Source organism: Orcinus orca, chromosome 7 (assembly GCF_937001465.1).
Source record: "Orcinus orca chromosome 7, mOrcOrc1.1, whole genome shotgun sequence".
Taxonomy (NCBI): Eukaryota; Metazoa; Chordata; class Mammalia; order Artiodactyla; family Delphinidae; genus Orcinus; species Orcinus orca.
In genome coordinates this window covers 26571671-26590513 of record NC_064565.1, presented here as the reverse complement: position 1 = coordinate 26590513, position 18843 = coordinate 26571671, and the positions used below count along the sequence as shown (strand labels likewise).

The 18843-nt window shown below is 35.1% G+C and overlaps 1 protein-coding gene across 13 annotated transcripts in view; it reads right to left on the bottom strand.

Annotated features, from left to right (window-relative positions):
• Nucleotides 1-18843, bottom strand: part of RAB3GAP1 (RAB3 GTPase activating protein catalytic subunit 1) — a 166944-nt gene that overhangs the window by 78931 nt on the left and 69170 nt on the right. For 12 of the 13 annotated variants that reach the window (XR_007478551.1, XR_007478552.1, XR_007478553.1 and 9 more), the window contains 8 exons: nt 18095-18260; nt 13859-13958; nt 11003-11084; nt 6948-7016; nt 5373-5446; nt 3125-3217; nt 2567-2736; nt 608-697 (listed from right to left, as the gene is read on the bottom strand). Coding sequence is in view for 8 of the 13 variants with exons in the window: in XM_049712667.1 (XP_049568624.1) it covers nt 608-697; nt 2567-2736; nt 3125-3217; nt 5373-5446; nt 6948-7016; nt 11003-11084; nt 13859-13958; nt 18095-18260 (844 nt within the window). In the remaining 5 variants the exon portion in view is untranslated. The remainder of the gene's footprint in view (nt 1-607; nt 698-2566; nt 2737-3124; nt 3218-5372; nt 5447-6947; nt 7017-11002; nt 11085-13858; nt 13959-18094; nt 18261-18843) is intronic. The other variant, XM_049712666.1, reaches the window with a different exon arrangement.

Below are 18843 nucleotides of genomic sequence, written 5' to 3'. Positions count from 1 at the left end.
AACAGAGAAAGCTTTATAGTGAGTGCTAGAAAATGTTCACGTTTTCCTCATCCAAGTCTTTGATAAATTGAGAAAAGAAAGCTTAAATGACAGATGTAGAGCTATAAAACTGTTTACAGTAGTCACTGTTGTGAACTAGATTTCATGACAGTTGCTAGAAATATAGCAAAACCCCTAGAAATTCAATGCATTTAAAATATTTTAGGGCTCCCCTGGTGGTGCAGTGGTTAAGAATCCGCCTGCCAATACAGGGGACAGCGGTTCAAGCCCTAGTCCAGGAAGATCCCATGTGCTGCAGAGCAACTAAGCCCATGAGCCACAGCTACTGGGCCTGCGCTCTAGAGACTGTGAGCCACAACTACTGAGCCCACGTGCCACAACTACAGAAGCCCACACACCTAGAGCCTGTGCTCTGCAACAAGACAAGCCATCCCAATGAGAAGCCCGCACACTGCAACGAAAAGTAGTCCCCGCTCGCCACAACTAGAGAAAGGCTGCACGCAGCAGCGAAGACCCAATGCAGCCAAAAATAAATAAATAAAACAAATATTTTTTAAAATTTTTTAATAAATAAAAAAATAAAATATTTTAATATTAATTAACTTACATATTCTTCACTCTCTAATGGAGGATTACTGTTGTCTGTTGAAGAAGTCCCATCTAACGGTTTCTCAGAAGCAGCATCAGGGAATAAGAACTTAGGAGGGAGGAAGAAAGAAAATAATCACATCTTCAACGAAATTTCTCATTTTGTTGACTTTTGTAACTCATATAAACACTGACTTTTTAATGGTTTTGTTTTTAAAATGATGAGAATGCTCTTACTGTACTGCCCAGTTAGTTCTACAATACCTCAAACATTTTCTATTTTTCTTCAAAAATACATTGTTTCAGTGACTAGTCAATTTTAAAATCAGATTTTTCTTGACTGTGTAACCACCTGGTTCTGTGAATTGTTCAGTTTACAGAATGTAAAACCAGAATCTCTTCACTATGATTTCAGGCTCATCCAATGTCATTAAATTTTTTTTAACGTTATTATTAAAAAGACAAAATTATAAAAGAAAATTTTAAAACACCCAAACATTCATGAGGCTCTGTAGAGAAGAATCATCCATGGGTTTTTATACATGAAATGCTACAAGTATGATATTAAAGACCCGTAATTTTATCTTATGAGATACCCATAGAAAGTGGGAAGCAGACTAAACCTGTAATGACCAGTGTATCCTTTCCACATGATTTCTGTTAACATGTGTGAGGGAGTGTGTGTGTGTGTGTGTGTATGTGTGTCTGTGTCTGTGTGTCTGTGTGTGAGAGAGGGTGTGGAGAAGTGGTAAAAAGCTATATAATTGGAATAAAATCTCTAAGGATACATTCTCAAGAAGGGGCCTTCTCTACAGAAATTTACTTTCAATCCTTTTATCACTATTCCTCCCAAGTGCTTTGTGGTACTGCTGATTTGTAACTCCTTTTACTATGCATACTTTGCCACATATTACAGAACACGCTAAACAGACTTTTTTAAATGAGAGGAACTACCAAGTGCCAACCTCCACTACTAAGCACATTTACAAACAGTATCCTATTCTCCTACCACTACGTGAGCTACGTATCAGTGCCCACATCTTACAAATATACAAACTAAAAATGTGGCTAAAAGTCTTGCTCAAGTAAACAGCAGGGATAAGATTAACATCAAGTTTTCAAGTCCTATATCCTTTTCATTGCACTACTCTTGAAGGTTTTTCCCAAGAACGTCTCAGTGCACAAATTGCCAGAAGTACGATTTTAACTACAATTATAGTAAGAGGAGCTATCATCTAGCAAAGGCCTGTTTTATGCCAGTGTAACAGAAGGTCCTTTAGTACTCACAACAATCTCACAGGTTTTCATTAGACTCATTTCAAATGAAGAAATGAAGTTAAATGGCTTGTTCAAAGTCATACCATAAGTCAGGATTAAACCCTGTGTATGGCTCCCAGGCCAGGCCTGTTCCACCACCCTATACCTAGGGGACACCCTAGCCCCTTCTAGTACTCGCTATGAAGTTTTCTCTGGACTGTTGTGAAAGAAAGTTTTCGAGAATACCATTCTGATCATGTCAACCTTCTGCTTAAAATGGCATTAAACTGTTAAGATGAAGCCCAGTGCTCCAACATGGCAGGTTACCTCCTACTCTCCTCGTCCCTGGCCACCCTCTGGGAAGTACCCTGCCATACACCAAACTGTCCAACATGCTCTCTCAGGCTTCTGCTATTCCTCTGCTTCTAAACCTTCTGTCCCTCTTTATGAAGCTTTCCCTGATCCCCACTGCTCAGACAGAGACAGATGAACCCTCTGCCGTGTTCTCACAGCCCCTTTGCCAGAATTCTCACATGTAACATGGTACTGTAACTACTATTTACTTTCCTTCTTCCCACTACACTAGTGGGAACTCATTGTGGAGACGATGTTTTACTCATTTTATATTCCCAATCCAGTGCCTGCCACATAGATGGGACTGAATAGATAATGAATAAATGAGTGTGCATATAGACATATAAAAACATTACATTTAGTTTACCAAGAGAATTGTATTGAGGACATCATTATTCAGTGGTGATTCTTCTACACCTCTCTGTTTTCGTATTTTCTTCTTTGCAGTGTGTACCATATTTGAAACTGATAATTTATGAATTGGAACCGGTGCAGGCTCTGTCAACTTTGACAAAGCATGAGTTATATCAGCAGCTTCTATAAAAAGAATAGAAATGAATACATATTATATCACCAACCTTGGCAGGTTAAAGTGATGAATAAACTGATGACTGTACAGAATATTTTAGTCACTCTTTTCATTAGTGACTTTTTACTAATACACATGTTCAGCTTTATATGGATGCATGATTGACAAAGGTGTAACATAATTTCTGCCCAGGGAATTTCAAAAATAAACCTCTTTTCAAAATATCTTACATTTTTGGTGGAAAGAACTTATTAATCACACAATGTTTTAACTCAGGGTATATATAGCCTGGAGTTCATCAAAACTTGCTTCCCCAACATAACTCAAATTAGAAAAATAGATGAAAAGTTGCTGGAACATTTGAAAATAACTTTTAAAAAAAGAGAAAGGTGTCACCTCTTCCTTCTTCCTCAAATGTGGATCGTCCGAGAATCTCATCAGTTGACTCCTTTCGACGGCAAATTTTAAAAAACTCAGTGACAAAATCACCTACATAGAAAAAAATGTTACTCATTTTTGAAACGTAACTGAAAGAAATCAGTCCTATAAATAAAAGTACATGTCTTTTCACAAAAGCTATTAGCTAAGATATGATAGAAAAAGAACCATTCAGTTTTTCTACCCAATCCAAAAAGTAATCCTATTTAAAAGGCAGCCTTGCTTTCTCTCCATAGTCCAGGATAGTAAAAGTTTTTCCTTAGAATTACTTCTAGAATGAAAGGAAAAAATAATTGAACCTGATATATTAAGCAGTTACTATTTGCCTGAATAAGACAAATAGTATCTATTCTCATTAAGTTGTACAAGAATATTACTATATATATGTAGTGGTCTTCTTTCCCTAGCTGCCACCCTACTAGAATTCTGAATCCATTAGAAAAATAAAAATAAATTCTAAAGACATGTTTCTACAGGATTAAAAAATCATGTAGGATGAAGTTATTTCAGCTTCAACTGCATGTTAATGATATGCTTTGTGTCATTATAAGAAAGGGGGAAAAGGTTTGATATCTTCTAAAGAGCTTCTATGAGATACGTTTGCACAAAGAAATTAAATCTTAACAAGAACCATCAGTACTAAAATTATTAGACAATACAATATACTAATTATATCCAAGTTTGAGAATTCACCAACTAGTTCTGAATAAACCTGGAACATTTTCTGGAGTTCTTCAGACAAGTAGGAAAATCCTATAATCTAGTCATATAAACTATATGACTATAGCTTATTGTAGTATATGACTACATAATCCTATAATCTAGTCATATAAACATAAAGTTAAAGAGACAGGGTGAGATTAAGGGGCAGAAGCTTAAAATGAGAAGAATACTTTTAATTCTAAGGTCCTCTGTAATTATCACAAAAGTCAGCGGCTGAGGAATAATAAGGAACTAGGAAGAAATTTAGTGACTAAATTTAATAATTTAGTAAATCAATGATTAAACAAGAGAAACCATTTATTGAATACTCATTATAGTAGGCACTGCGTTAAATGTGATACACATACACACACGTACTTGATCTTATTTGATCCTCTTACTAACACTCTGAAGTATGTACTATTGTTACCTCTATCTGACTGACACTGGAAGAGATTGTGAAACTTGCTCAAACTGGTGGATCTAGGATTTCAAACAAGGTCTATCCAACTCAAACTCTTGATATAAACCCTCTACTATCTCCCTATACCCCAAGACAAATTCACTGATGGCAGGAATTTTACCTTATCTTTGTGTTCACTATTATATAGTTAGCACAGATGGCAGTGCTAATAAGCATTTAATAAACAGCACATGATGAATGATAAAGAGCCCAAGAAAAAATGCTTTAGAGAAATGCCCTAATATTGTCGTCAGTAACTCCTAGGTTGAACGGTAATTTATCAGGTTAAATGAAATAAAGGTGGCATGGATGAACACAGAAATGGAGAAAATAATTTTCATGTGTACTAAATATAAGAGAAAAAGACTGGAAAGAGGAGATAGGTTCAGAAGATTTCATGAAAGAGGTATTACCTACAAAAATGGGAAGGGAAAGATAATTCTAGACATGGGATATAATAATAGCATCTGAATACCAATGGATAGCTTTTAAAGTATTTCTATTTATGTTATTCCACTGACTTCTTCAGATATCCCTATGATGTGTACAAGATTATTAACACCTCTTTTCCTCTATCAGAAAAAAGATTTGGGGCTTCCCTGGTGGCTCAGTGGTTGAGAGTCCGCCTGCCAATGCAGGGGACACGGGTTTGTGCCCCGGTCCGGGAAGATCCCACATGCCACGGAGTGGCTGGGCCCGTGGAGCCATGGCCACTGAGCCTGCGCATCCGGAGCCTGTGCTCCGCAGTGGGAGAGGCCACAACAGTGAGAGGCCCGCGTACTGGAAAAAAAAAAAAAAAAAAACCCAAATGACAAGAAAGCAAGTCTGCTAGTACTATTCAAGAGTAACTAGAAGGATTCACTGCTGTTGACAAAGATTTCTTTTTAATGGAGTTAACCGAGGAGGTCACAATGTAAAACAATAAAAATAAAAAATACTTTTTGGATAGGTGAAATAAAGTATAAAGAATACATTCAGTGTTCCTGATCTGGAGGAGAGACAGATTTGTGTTATTTCAGGAAAGGAACATAAATATCTTACCTAGCAAACACTGAGGATTATCAGCTTTTCGAACTCTAACAGACCAATGGGGAGCCTGAATAGGATCCAAATCACTAAAAGGCAAAACAATAAACACAAGATCCTATTTATGGCAATCTGCAAGACTCATACATTTACCAAAATGCAGTCTAATAAAAACATTATACAGAAGGACAAGCAATCCATTTTGCCTCCCTTAAACTTACTGTTATTCATATGCAGACCATTTAGATAAGTTAAAAAAAATAAAACCTTAAGACATCAAAGTTCATAGACAAAAAAAGCACAGAAGGAAAAACAAAACAAACTAATCAAAAAACATAAGAATGATCCTGACAGGCAACATACAATGATAATCTAATGAGAATTACATTTTAGGAATAAAGAAAATGAAATGAGAAACAAGCAAGAATCCATAATAATTTTAATCTGCTTTTTGTTACATTATTTATTAATAAAAAAAGAAACTATAAAAATTTCCACAAGATCAAAAGTGCCCCATTTTCTCAGTTAATCAGATTATGGTGCATTCACTTAACGGAATACTATGCAGCAATTTAAAAAGTGACAACACAGATCTACATTTATTAAATGAATAAAGGTATTAAATGAATGAAGCAAATTAATATATAAATTTATACCTTAAAAAGATATACCCCCAAAATGCTAACTGGTTATTTTTTAAGTAATGGAATTGTAGGTAGTCTTTACTTTCTTCTTCTTTTTTTTTTTTTTTGCGGTACGCGGGCCTCTCACTGTTGTGGCCCCTCCCGTCGCGGAGCACAGGCTCCAGACGCGCAGGCTCAGCGGCCATGGCTCACGGGCCCAGCCGCTCCACGGCATGTCAGATCTTCCCGGACCGGGGCACGAACCCGTGTCCCCTGCATCAGCAGGCGGACTCTCAACCACTGCGCCACCAGGGAAGCCCTACTTTCTTCTTTTAATTTATTCATCTAAATCATCTGATTTTAAAAGTTCATGTTACTTTTACTGTCAGAAAATACAACACATTTATTTTAATTATTAAAAAAAAGTCATCTATTTCTCACTGTTCTGCATCAACCATGAGACTGTACTAAAATTATGTTCCTCCTTCTCCATGTTCTTCCAGGATAGTGCTCGCTGTAATTTTCAATTTTTTCCTGTGCAATTTTGTATTGCCCAGGAGTATATGACATGGATGTTCTGTTATTTGACATTTAATGATGAAATATTATTCCCACATATTTTGATAACCATCATCTCTTCAAAGTCCTTTATCAAATGCTTCTTACCAGCTAAGAAAAGTTCAACAGAATTATGCATTGAATCCCAAACTGCTTAAAAACACCTTTGCTAAAACCAAGTAAGATTCAGATTGCTCATTTTCCCAGAACTAAGGACCCTATCTCCAAAGCCCACAGCTTAAAACACATCTATAATACATATCAATCAGTCTAAAAAGTGATCTTTAAAAACAAAAACAACAACCAACTGTATCAGAAACTGATACAAAGAAAAATTGCTAACCACTTGGCAGTTAATTTATTCTACTGAAGTTTGTGAACCTCTAAGTACTACTCTTAACATACTTACGAATAAACATCATTATCCACAATGATACCTTCAGTCAGGTGAGGCCATGTAGTTGCTAAGTGGAGTTCACTAAAATAAACAAAACGTAGAATATGTCCATAAGCTTTAATACTGTATATATACATCCTGACTCAACAATTCTACTTCTAGAATTGTATCTTCAGTAAATAACCAGAGATGTACATATATGTTAAAAGTGGTCATTATTTATAATACAATAAAACTGTAAACACCCAGTTTAGCAAATGGTAGCACATTCATATAAAGTTAATGTCTGCAAGAAAAAACTATGCTATACATAATAGCCAAAAGTATAAGTAAACCAAATGTCTATCAGCTGATGAATGGATAAATAAAATGTGGTAGTATTGCATACCATGGCATATTATACAGTCACAAAAAGCAATGATGTACTGACTCATGCTAAATGTGGATGAACCTCTAAAACATGCTAAGAAGCCAGACACAAAAGGTCATATATGGTATAACCCAATCTATATGAAATGTCCAGAACAGTCAAATCCATACAGGCAAAAAGTAGATTAATATTTGTCTAGAGCTAGAGGGCCTAAGGAGCCTAGGAGGGGATGACAGTTAAGAGGTGAGGGGTTTCTTTTGCGGGTAATGAAAGTGTTCCAGAATTAGATACTGATGATGGCTGTACAACTCTGTAAACACTAAAAACACTAAACTGTATACTTTAAAATTGTGAATTTTATGGTACATAAATTATATCTCAATTTTGAAAACACCATGATACAGATCAGGGATTGGCATACTTTTTCTACAAAGGACCAGAAAGTAAGTATTTGGGGCTTTTTATGGACCATGTAGTTTCTGTTATATTCTTGTTTTTTTTTCTTTTAAAACCCTTAAAAATGTATAAAGCATTTTTAGCTCATTACCTATACAAAAACAGGCTATTGGCCAGATTTGGTCCACTGGTCATAGTTTGCTGACCTCTTATTATAGATGAATATTAAATTTCAGAAAGTTTTCATGTGAAATTATAAAATCAAAAACAAGCCACAAAAAATGTACAAGATGACAAACATTTATAAAATGTACAAAAATACTGTGCAGAAAAGAGTTATCATAGCAGGCCTGATACTTAGAAAGGCCTACTTGCAAGGTTGGCCCCTGGCTTGACATCTGAAAACTTGAATTTCAGGAGGATTCCTACCTTTCCCTGATAAGAATGGTTCACTCTGCCTAAATTACCTGTGCAAACAATACAGTTTATGCAAACATCTGGTTTCCTTCTGGTACATGCTAGGCAGAGGGTGCCTACATGACCAGTCTCTGATTAAAAACCCCAAGTGTTGAGCCTCTAATGAGCTTCCCTGGTACACAGCCTTTCATACATGTCACAGTTCATTGCTGGGAGGATTAAACGTGTCCTGTGTGACTACACTGGAAGAGGAAGCTTGTCCTTGGTTTTCTCTGGACCTCACCCTATGTGCCTTTTCCCTCTGCCATTTTTTGCATTGTATCCTTTTGCTGTAATAAATCATAGGCATGAGCACAACTATGGTTGCGTCCTGTGAGTCTTCCTAGCAAATCAACCTAAGGGTGGTGTTGGGAGCCCTTGTTGCATATATATACATAAACATGTACATATATATACCTACTTCATGCATATGAAAAATACTGGAAGCACATATAACAAGCTGTTGTCAGTGATCACCTATGACTAGGGGGGTTATGAATTTACTGATTGTTTTTTTCCTGTCTAGATTCTGAACTCACTTCTTATGTTTGTAGAATACAGAAGCCAAAAGAGCCAATTATTTCACTTCTCTGATATTTGGTGATGCTCGACTAACTAGCAACTCCTGTCTGAGACACTGAATCTACAAGTACAGTTAGGAATTCACTGTGAGAGCAGGGCCAGCACTACACAACAATGCAGTGTAACCTTGGTTATGAACCGGACAACTAGGCACCACTGGCTCAAGCCTATTTTCTGAGCCCAGTTCTACAATGGACCCAATTAAACTTCTGAGTTTGAGTTACCAAATACGTTTCCAATAAACTGATTATTTGCTTGAATTAGAGTTGACGAGTACCATTTGCAACTAAACAATCTGACTACTAAACATATGATTTTTGCCTTTTTTAACGTTATCTAAATTTTTTCCACTGAACGTGAATTTATTACTTTAAATAAAACTACTTTTTAATGTAAAAAAAATGACCACAAACAGTATGTGATATCAGAGGACATGAATGGTTAGAGGTTTAAAACTATACACTCCTGAATATTTTTAGGTATGAACCGCAGATTCAGTTCCTAAGTTTTTATGACTATGGCCTCGCCTCTCCCTCTAACTATAGAACAATTTCTTTGACAAGGAGAGAAGACACCGGAAAAAGCCTCTTCATTTCCTCTTCCACTACCAAAGATGCCTTTTCAAAAGCATAGTGCCCACAACATTTGCTAATCACTGTTTGATTTAAATGGTCTGCCAATGTACACCATCTTATCCTCAACTTATTTCTGCGTTCTTCTTCAATCACTTGTTCCTTTGCTGACTGACTCCACATCATGATATAAATTTGGAAGAAATATTTAATCATTAAACCTTCAGATTTCTACCAGGTCAATTTATTTCTCTCCCCTTAAAATTTTCCCTAAGTGAAATTCAAATAAATGAACCAGTTGGAGGGCCACAAATATATCTGTAATCCACCTTACACCTTTTCTCCCTTGCTCACTACATTCTAGCCATGATAGCCACCTTCTATTTTCTTCAGTAAACTCACCAAGCTCTTTCCTGCATCAAGGCACTTTGCACATGCTGTTCCTTCCACCTGGAATGGTCATTCTCTCACTCTTTGCCTGGCTAAATCCTCCCCTAATTGACACTCAGAATAAATTTCACTTCCTTTGAGAAGACTTTACTGATGGCATATCAATCTAAACTAGTTCCTCATTTTACTGTCATTACATCCTGTACTTTTCCTTCAAATTATCCCACAATTTGTAATTGTATGTTTATTTAGGTGATTAGTTCGTCTACTTCCTTTAAGTAGACTGTAAATGCCAAGAAGGCAGAAACTGTCTGTTTTATTTACTTAGGTATCTTCCTTACTTGGTATAGTGCCAGGCACATATAATAAATATCAATTTTAAAAGATACTCACTTTATTGTCTCCCTTAAATGATTTTTAAGTTAAAAGTATTATTATTTCTACCTTTATGTGAGAGTATTAAAGATATATGTATACATGTGAATATATTTTTTTAAATAACCAAATAGTTTAAAAAATGAGACAGTTTTTATATCTGCACCATTTATATTTTCCAAATATTTTGCTATCAGTGATTAAATTTTTCAACCCCTGCATTTTCTTGTGAAACAGTTTTTTTTTAAGTTCAGTAGTTCTTCTAGAAAAGCAACTGGGTAACCTATAAGGTCACACTTGTGTCTCTTACTTATGTCTTAATTTCTGTATTTTGAAGAAGTGGCCACGAAAAATGAAAACAACTGTTAATTCTGGGTCATGGACATATGAAAGTTTGTTATATAAAATATTGTCTGGGGACTTCCCTGGTGGCCCAGTGGTTGGGAGTCTGCCTGCCAATGCAGGGGACATGGGTTCGAGCCCTGGTCCGGGAGGATCCCACATGCTGCGGAGCAACTAAGCCCGTGTGCCACAACTACTGAGCCTGTGCTCTAGAGCCTGAGAGCCACAACTACTGAGCCCACGTGCCAAAAAAAAAAAAATGTCTTTCTGACACCCAAACTCTAAAATATTGTCTGCTTTTCAATATTTAAAATATTTCCCCCAAAGTATACCAAGAACCACTTCTATATGGAATAATCAACAAATTATATTCTGTACATTTTATGTATTACTTTAAACCCTCTTTTACTTCTTAAGTTACAGAGAAAAACACAAAGATGGACAGATTGTTACATGTAGGTCTCTATTTCCAGTACTACATTCATTCCAGGAGGCTGCAGTATTATAAAACACAGTAAAATCAACATCAATATAATTTAAAAAGTAAAAGTCCCATAATTCAAATGATATAATGAAATTCGCACCTAATAGGATCTTCACAAGCACCAAATGGTAACTTGCCAAACTCCAGGCCTCCCACTTCTCCTCCTACAAGGGCATCTATATCTGAACAAGAAAAAAAAAAATTTTCCATCAGTTAGCCAAAAATGGAGAAATAAGAATTTAAATCTAGGTAGGTCAGCCCTTTGAGAAATTAAAGTTTTAATAGTGTCTACATTAAGATACATATAGCAAGTTAGAGAACAGTCAGATATTAAAGACTTCCCCCAAGAATGTTATAGTAAAAGGACACATTTAATTCCTATTTGTAAAGTGCTGTATTCAAGCTATGCACTCTAAATTTTACTCTTCGGAAATAGTCCTTAAATATCACTCAAGAGAATAATATTCCTGTAAATTTCTTTTCATTTTCTCAGAATGTGATTAATAGCATCTAAAAGAAAGATTATCTGAGTATTAAAAAATTTAATCATCAACCTACATTCATCAGTTTTGCTGTCAATAATTTCTGAATAGCCCAAATTAGTCATCATTAATAAAACCTTATATCAGCTGACAGTACACAGAAATATCTGAAGTTCAGAAAAGAATTTCCATTCCATTATGAATGGTATCTGAGATTAGAGGAGAATTTAGAGGGTATATCACCCCTTAGCTCCATCCCTCTTGAAGAAGTAATAAACACTTCTAAAAGACTTCAAAAACATTTCCCTTTGAAATAATAGATGGTTGTTTTTAATTATTCACACTACACTAAGAATTTCTAAAATTAAAGTCTACTGTTGAGTTATGAACACTCCCAGATTTGCTAAAATTATGTTTGACAATTATCTACACCCTAACTAAATTATTAAAATTAGTTATTAAACATGGCTCAATTACTTGATTCAGTAAATTTTCTCAAGTCAATTCATTCCATTTTTCCAACTAAAGAATGCTTACAATAAAGATCACAATGACTAGCTTTACTATTAGATGTGAATTAAGAGTTCAAAATTTACAATAAGCACTTTTTTTTTTTTTTTTGCCACGCCGCACTGCATGCAGGATCTTAGTTCCCTGACCAGGTATTGAACCCATGCCCCCACTGCAGTGGAAGCATGGAGTCTTAAACACTGGACCGCCAGGGAAGTCCTAAGCACATTTTTTAAACCAGTAAGCTAAAAATTATTAATAGACTATAACTGTACAAAACTTTTACTCAAATTAAAAGTTGAAAAGCTACACTGTAGAATGAAAGGATGATGGGACTTGGAGTTTGACCAGGATTTAAATGTGAACTTTATCACCTGGTGACCATGTGGCCTTGGGCCAGTTACTTTTGTTCTCTAAGAAAGATAACAATACTTGTCTCATAGGTAAATGGGAATTACCTTAAACAGTATATAAAATGCCAGGCACAGTGTCTGGCCCATATTACATGTTCAGTCCCTTCCCCTTAAAAGAGAAAATATTAAAAATTTATATGGTTTTCAATCCACTGAGAAAGAAGGTTAATATTTTGATGCCCATTTTAAAAAACTAGCAATAGAACATTAACAAAGGCATACTGTTGTCTGGAAACTAAAATTACCAAAACAAACATTTGAGTCTTCTAATATAAATCTCAGCTTAGCTTTTATTTCCCTCTGCTGTAGTTTAGATGGAGTTCTTTTACTGCACATTACTTTCAAATTATTCAGTGGTATATAAAATAAAACAGTAGTATATATAACCACCAAAAGCTAAATGTACTACATTAATTTTAGTAACATCCCAAGATAATCAATTTACTATTTTCAATCTCATAAACAAACCAACCATTTTGGAACAAAAATAAACAGTAAAGAATATTATTTTATTATAATTTATTTCTCTTTGAGGAAGGTAGAATGGAAAATGTTTTCAGGCTAGTAAAATCCTTGTAATTATTTTATAAGTTTATATTAAATTTCTTATTAGATAGACTTGGATATAATTGCACTTTTTGTGAGAGAAACATCCAGGAACCTAAACCTCACTTAATTAAGCTAAATGTCCACCAGGCTGAGCTTTTCTAGAACTCAGATGATGTCTGTTCATATCTGTGTCCTGGCAGAGCTGGCCTATTATAGGCTAATAATTAATGACTGTTAATGAATCAGTATATCAATGGTTAAGTAGGTAAAATGATTTTAATCACAGTTTTATAAAAATGCAAGTTAAAGTAAAATAATCTACAGCTCTTCCCAGCGTAAGTGTATATGTATATACACCTTTTTCTCTTTTCTGCTTTCCTTATTTAGCCCTCTTCTTCAAACTCTACTCTCTATAAGGTTCTGTGCGTGTCTGTTCGCAGCCTATGAGGGTGGCTTCTCTTATTATATTCTGAAAGTAGACATTTTACTCATTACGTACTAATTTGCAGCACACGATGTTCCACGGCAAGGGAATGCTTTATAAATAATATTAGCTTTCAAAAACAGATTGTCAGGGCTTCCCCAGTGGCGCAGTGGTTGAGAGTCCGCCTGCCGATGCAGGGTACACGGGTTCATGCCCCGGTCAGGGAAAATCCCACATGCCGCAGGGCGGCTAGGCCCGTGAGCCATGGCCGCTGAGCCTGCGCGTCCGGAGCCTGTGCTCCGCAACGGGAGAGGCCGCAACAGTGAGAGGCCCGCGTACCACCAAAAAAAAAAAAAACAGATTGTCAAGTATAGAATAATTCTGTCTCTAGAACAACCTACACAGCTTTTTTTAAGAGAAAAAATATGATAAAGGCAAAGAAATCAGCAATATTACATTTAAAGTGAGTTACAAATATTTCAAACACTTGAAACACATTGTTAAACAGTTTTAATTTCTGAATATATTTTCTCTCCATTTATATTCAGTAAGTTAAATATAGTTCTAAATTATCTCACCTGGAGGCTGCTGAGGCCAAAAATACTGCTGCCAATCCTGAAGTACATAGGTAAACCGTATAGCAATACTAACTGGAGGCAATGGAGTTAAAGTGCATCCCTAGGAAATAAATGCAAAGACAATACCATGTAAATGTTAGTACCCTTGTAAATACCAGAACCAAATTTCAAACTACTGGAATGGATAAATTACTACCTTCATGAAATGTGGATTTTCAGATTACAGTGTTAGATGTGGCACGCACATTCTAGCCATGAAAAATGTATGATATTCTAGCCATTAAAAAGGAAAACAAAGTCACTAAGTTATTAGAGCCAAAGGTGCAGAATTTAGGAAATCATTTTCATGGGAGAAATTCTCACAGCTTAAAAGCTCAAGAGATGAATTAATGCCAGAGAGCAAATTACATTAAAATAAAGCTGTTTAAACTACTACCAGGAAAAGAGATATTAAATTTTATTATGTAAAGTGCTCTTTCAAAATATCTTATACAATTTTAATTATACAAATTTCTTACTATTCTCTTCAGCCATGTTGAATGTGGAAAAAAATGTGACTCATTTTTTAAATAAGGTAAAACTATTATATAAAGTATAACACTAGGTTTGAGAAGATGATGTCTTTTCTTTCTTTTAAATGAAAATAAACTCAAATTAAAGCCAGTCTTAAATATTTAAGCAGAATTTTAGACTGTGACAAATGGCCACTCATGTAGTTTATATTAATGAATCAGAAAATTTAGATCTATCTTTACATTCATTAAAAATCATAAAAATTAATAATATCATCCAAACATCCCACAATTTCAGCTTCCCTTAATAATGGTTAACCTATATTAATGTGAAATAGGACCTAAATATGCATAGGAATGACCTAGTAAGCTTGTGAAAATGTAGATTCAATAGTATTCTGCATATCTACCCAGTTTCCAGAGTCATTAGTAACTTTAACTGAATACAAACTCAATCTCAAGTCACAAAATAAGGTAGCTGCCAGAAAAAAAAGCGAATAATTCAGTTTTGGGCTGCTGTGTCCTAGACAAGCAAGGTAAGATTCTGGCTGGTCAGGAATATTTATTTTTTACTCAGGTCTAGATATCAAATGAGCATTCACCTGTAATTGGGTGTAAATGATCTAGAAACCATAACAAGGTCACTTTGACACATAACCTCCGCTCCAGTCACATAGCAATATAGACAAATACAGAAAGAGATGACCAAAAAGAAATGTCTAGGACCAAACATGACATGAATATCTTTGTGGGCCTTATAAAAGGTACAGAAAATCCAAAGTGTTAAATGGGGTTCAAGGCATATGCTTGCTGAGTTCCACATGCAGACGAAGGCAGTGAGAGCCAGGATTACAGACTGCATTAAATGGAACCAAAAGTACTCCGCCCAGAATGAGGGTACTGTAAGACTCTCTGCTTAAGGCAGACGCTGGGGCAGGGCACTCCTGCTTCATGCAGTGGCTTTGTTGGAAGGTATGGGGCTAGGGAAAGTTGTGTGAGCGGGGGACAAACCCACTCTCATGACCCAAGCAAGCAATCCAATGAGTCCAAGACTCAATGTGCAATACCCCAATATCAATATGGAGCAAAAGGCTCCAAACACCATTTTAAGACCAGTGTCTGAAATATTCTGCAGGTAAGGAGCAACCACAAAATTACAAAACCACTAGAGAGGATGGGAGAGAAAGTTAAAAACTGTAAATAAAGCCTTCATTCAAAATGAGCCTGCAAACAAAATTTCCCCAGAACATGAAGAAATGTAGTTCTAAAAAAGACAAATATCCAAAACAACAATCAGAATATAAAACTATGAAATATAAGGAACATCTGATAGAATGAAGAATGTCTAAACTGAAAAAGGAAAGACTAGGGTATGAGAGAGTTTTCAAATACTTAGAGGATTATATGGGAAAAGAGGATTTAAACTTAAATTTTATGTGATTCCAAGGACAACCACCCTCTGCTGCCACCCTGCCAATGAAGCCTTTTCTAATAATTAGATCCATGTGAAAATGAAATAAGCTGCTAGTGGAGGGTGAGTGCCTTGGAACACTTCTAGTAGATTTAAAGAGTAATATTTATAAAGATAGCTTTATAAAGAAAGTATAAGAGAGCCACATATTGGGTAGCTTTAACTATGTAAAACAACTAAAGTACCCAAACCAGGTCTCAATTATCTTAAGTTCAACTCTATCAAATCAACTTTGAGAAATGTTTCATATTTAGACAAGAGGTTTGTGAAAGTTCTGACAGATGATGTGATAAACTGATTAAGAACACTTTTTTTTTAAGTACAATTAGTAAATAGTCATAATGAAAGTCAGGCTCCACAGATCAAGGTGGTCCCCAGTTTCAGTAAAGAGAAATTGAGTAACATAAAAGAGTGACATAAAAGATCCATGAAAATAACGTTCACTAATGTTTTTTAAGAAGAGGAATAAAGCATTAATATTTGCATCTGACTAGAATTTGATCTAAAATAATTAAATATAATTGAAGACTTCTGGTGAGAACAAAGTAAAACTAATGGGGTAGAAATAACGCATACTTGACTTTTTCAAAAATTTCTCAAAGCAACACGTGTAGAATTAAGCAGTACTTAAAGCATTTCAGAGTCCAGAAAGGTTCTGAAAAAAAGTTACATACAGACATGGAACTTTCTAAAAGATATGCTTCTATGCTTTTTTTAATAGAGATAATCACAAGAAACAGCTAACAATAGTTATTTTGAGGAAAGGGACTAAGGGTATAGAGAAGTTTATACTTAAATTTCTTGACCCAGTATATGCAGACTTTTTAAAAAATATCAAACGGATTTATCTGGGTGGTGATAATCCTACCACCCTGCTATTTATGGCCTCAAAATTGAAAACATATTTTTTATGAAATTAAATTCTAATCCTAAATATCTTTCTACAAACAATGTATGTTAAAAAAGACATTTCAGCGTTTTTTCTCACATTTTTTTCCTTTTCAAAATTTGCAAACCTTCAGAAAGGTTGCAAAGCTAGCGTAATGAATACCGGTATGACTTTCACCAAGCTCACCAATTAACATTTTGATACACGCACATACTATCATATATTTACATAAATAATTTTTTTGGCTGAACCTCTGAAAGTAAGTTGTAGGCATCATGGCAATTCACCCCTAAATACTTAGCATGTAATTCTTATGAACAAGGGTTATCACACTCAAGAAGTTTAATATTGATACTATTTTCTAACATATAGTCCATATTAAAATTGCCCCAACTGTCCCAATTGCGTCCTCTGTGGCTATTTTGTTTTGATCAAGGATCATGCATGTTATGTTACTTCAGTCTCCTTTAGGCTAAACAGCTCCCAGCCTTTGTTTTGCCTATCATGATACTGACATTTTTAAAGAGTCTGGGCTTTACTTTATAAAATATGGCTCATTTTGGAAATATGTGATTGTTTCCTCATGTTTCGATTTATGTTAAACATTTTTAGCAGGAATGCAACACAGATGATATATCCTATTCAATGTACCATACCAGGAGATATCTAATATCACTTTGTTAATCAAGTTTGATCACTTTTAGTGTAACGGATGTCAACTTAATCACTCAAGGGAACTACTTCTCTAAGTGGAGAATCCCTTCCACCACTTACTTACCTTGTTTTGCTCTCTTTTCTAGAGGTATTCACAAATAGCTCCTCAATCTAGACCCTAATTCTTCCCCCAGAGTAGCACAGGCAAATCATCCATATCTCTGTGATAGTGTTTTTAAAAAACACCAAAGATATACTGAGCACATCCAATTCAGCCCTGCTGTTCTCAGTCATAGAATATAAGACTGATTAATCTTAAACATCAAATTAAATAGACCCTTGGGGGAAAAAAAGCAATTCAGAACCCAAAGAGTTCACATCTCAGTTACTCATAGTCAGAGCCCTGAACAAGCAACTATGCTGAAGCTCACTCATGTGGTGAAGTTGGCAACATTACTCATTAGAGGAAAAGGAGTATAAAGAGTTAATAACGTAGGGGATAAATGTTAACAAACTGAACAAACAAAATCAGAGCATTAGTACACTAAAAATCTAATTGGACTCTTTGTTGAAACAACACAGTAATTTATGTAGTCAATTACATCTTTCTTCTAAGTAATTACATTTCAACATTAGAAATATTTCTATGTAATCGATAAAATTACCAAATTACTGCTTTTATAAGACTGAAAATATCAATGCCAACTCACAATCTTTGATTTGAAGATATCCAGCAGACCTGATAAATGAGTGTACTGATTTGGCACTTTTCGAAGATGAACCATTTCAAAATCAGTTCGGACACCAGGACCCTGACATTCTCCCACATACGTTCTTCGCCATTTCTGATGAATTTGCACGAAGAGTGGCACCTGGCTATAGGGCATAATTAAAAAGGAATAGACTGTAAGTTCACTAAACACTGAATAACTCCTAAATCTCAAGTTTTTCCACTATTACATTATTTTAATCTCAACTATTTAAAAGCACTAAACAAGGAATACTCCACAGACTTATATTTAAAACAAAAACACTTAGTTCCTTTTCTCCTTACACTAATAAACTGAAGAAATTATCACTTAGTGGCACTTTGTAGTCAGAAAACTATTTTAAAATGGCTGAAAGTCATAAAAAAGCAGAATAAAAATTTTCTTGAATAAAAGTGATCCTATCATATGAGGCTTTCCAAGATCATAATAAAACTTGATTCACAGGTATTAAGCAATATAAATTAAACCCACACTAGTGGTGAATTATTTTGTACTTTATCATTTGAGGACATAGTTCTCCTCCTTATTCAAAGATTTCCATAACCGCAAACTAGCCTACTCACTAAAATCTATTTGTAATCTCAAAATCAATACTCGTAGCACTTTCAAAGCATTTGAAGACATGTGCAGAGAAACAAAAAATTTGAGTTACCTGAATGCATGTTCCTAGCTGAGGCTGAACAAGGCGA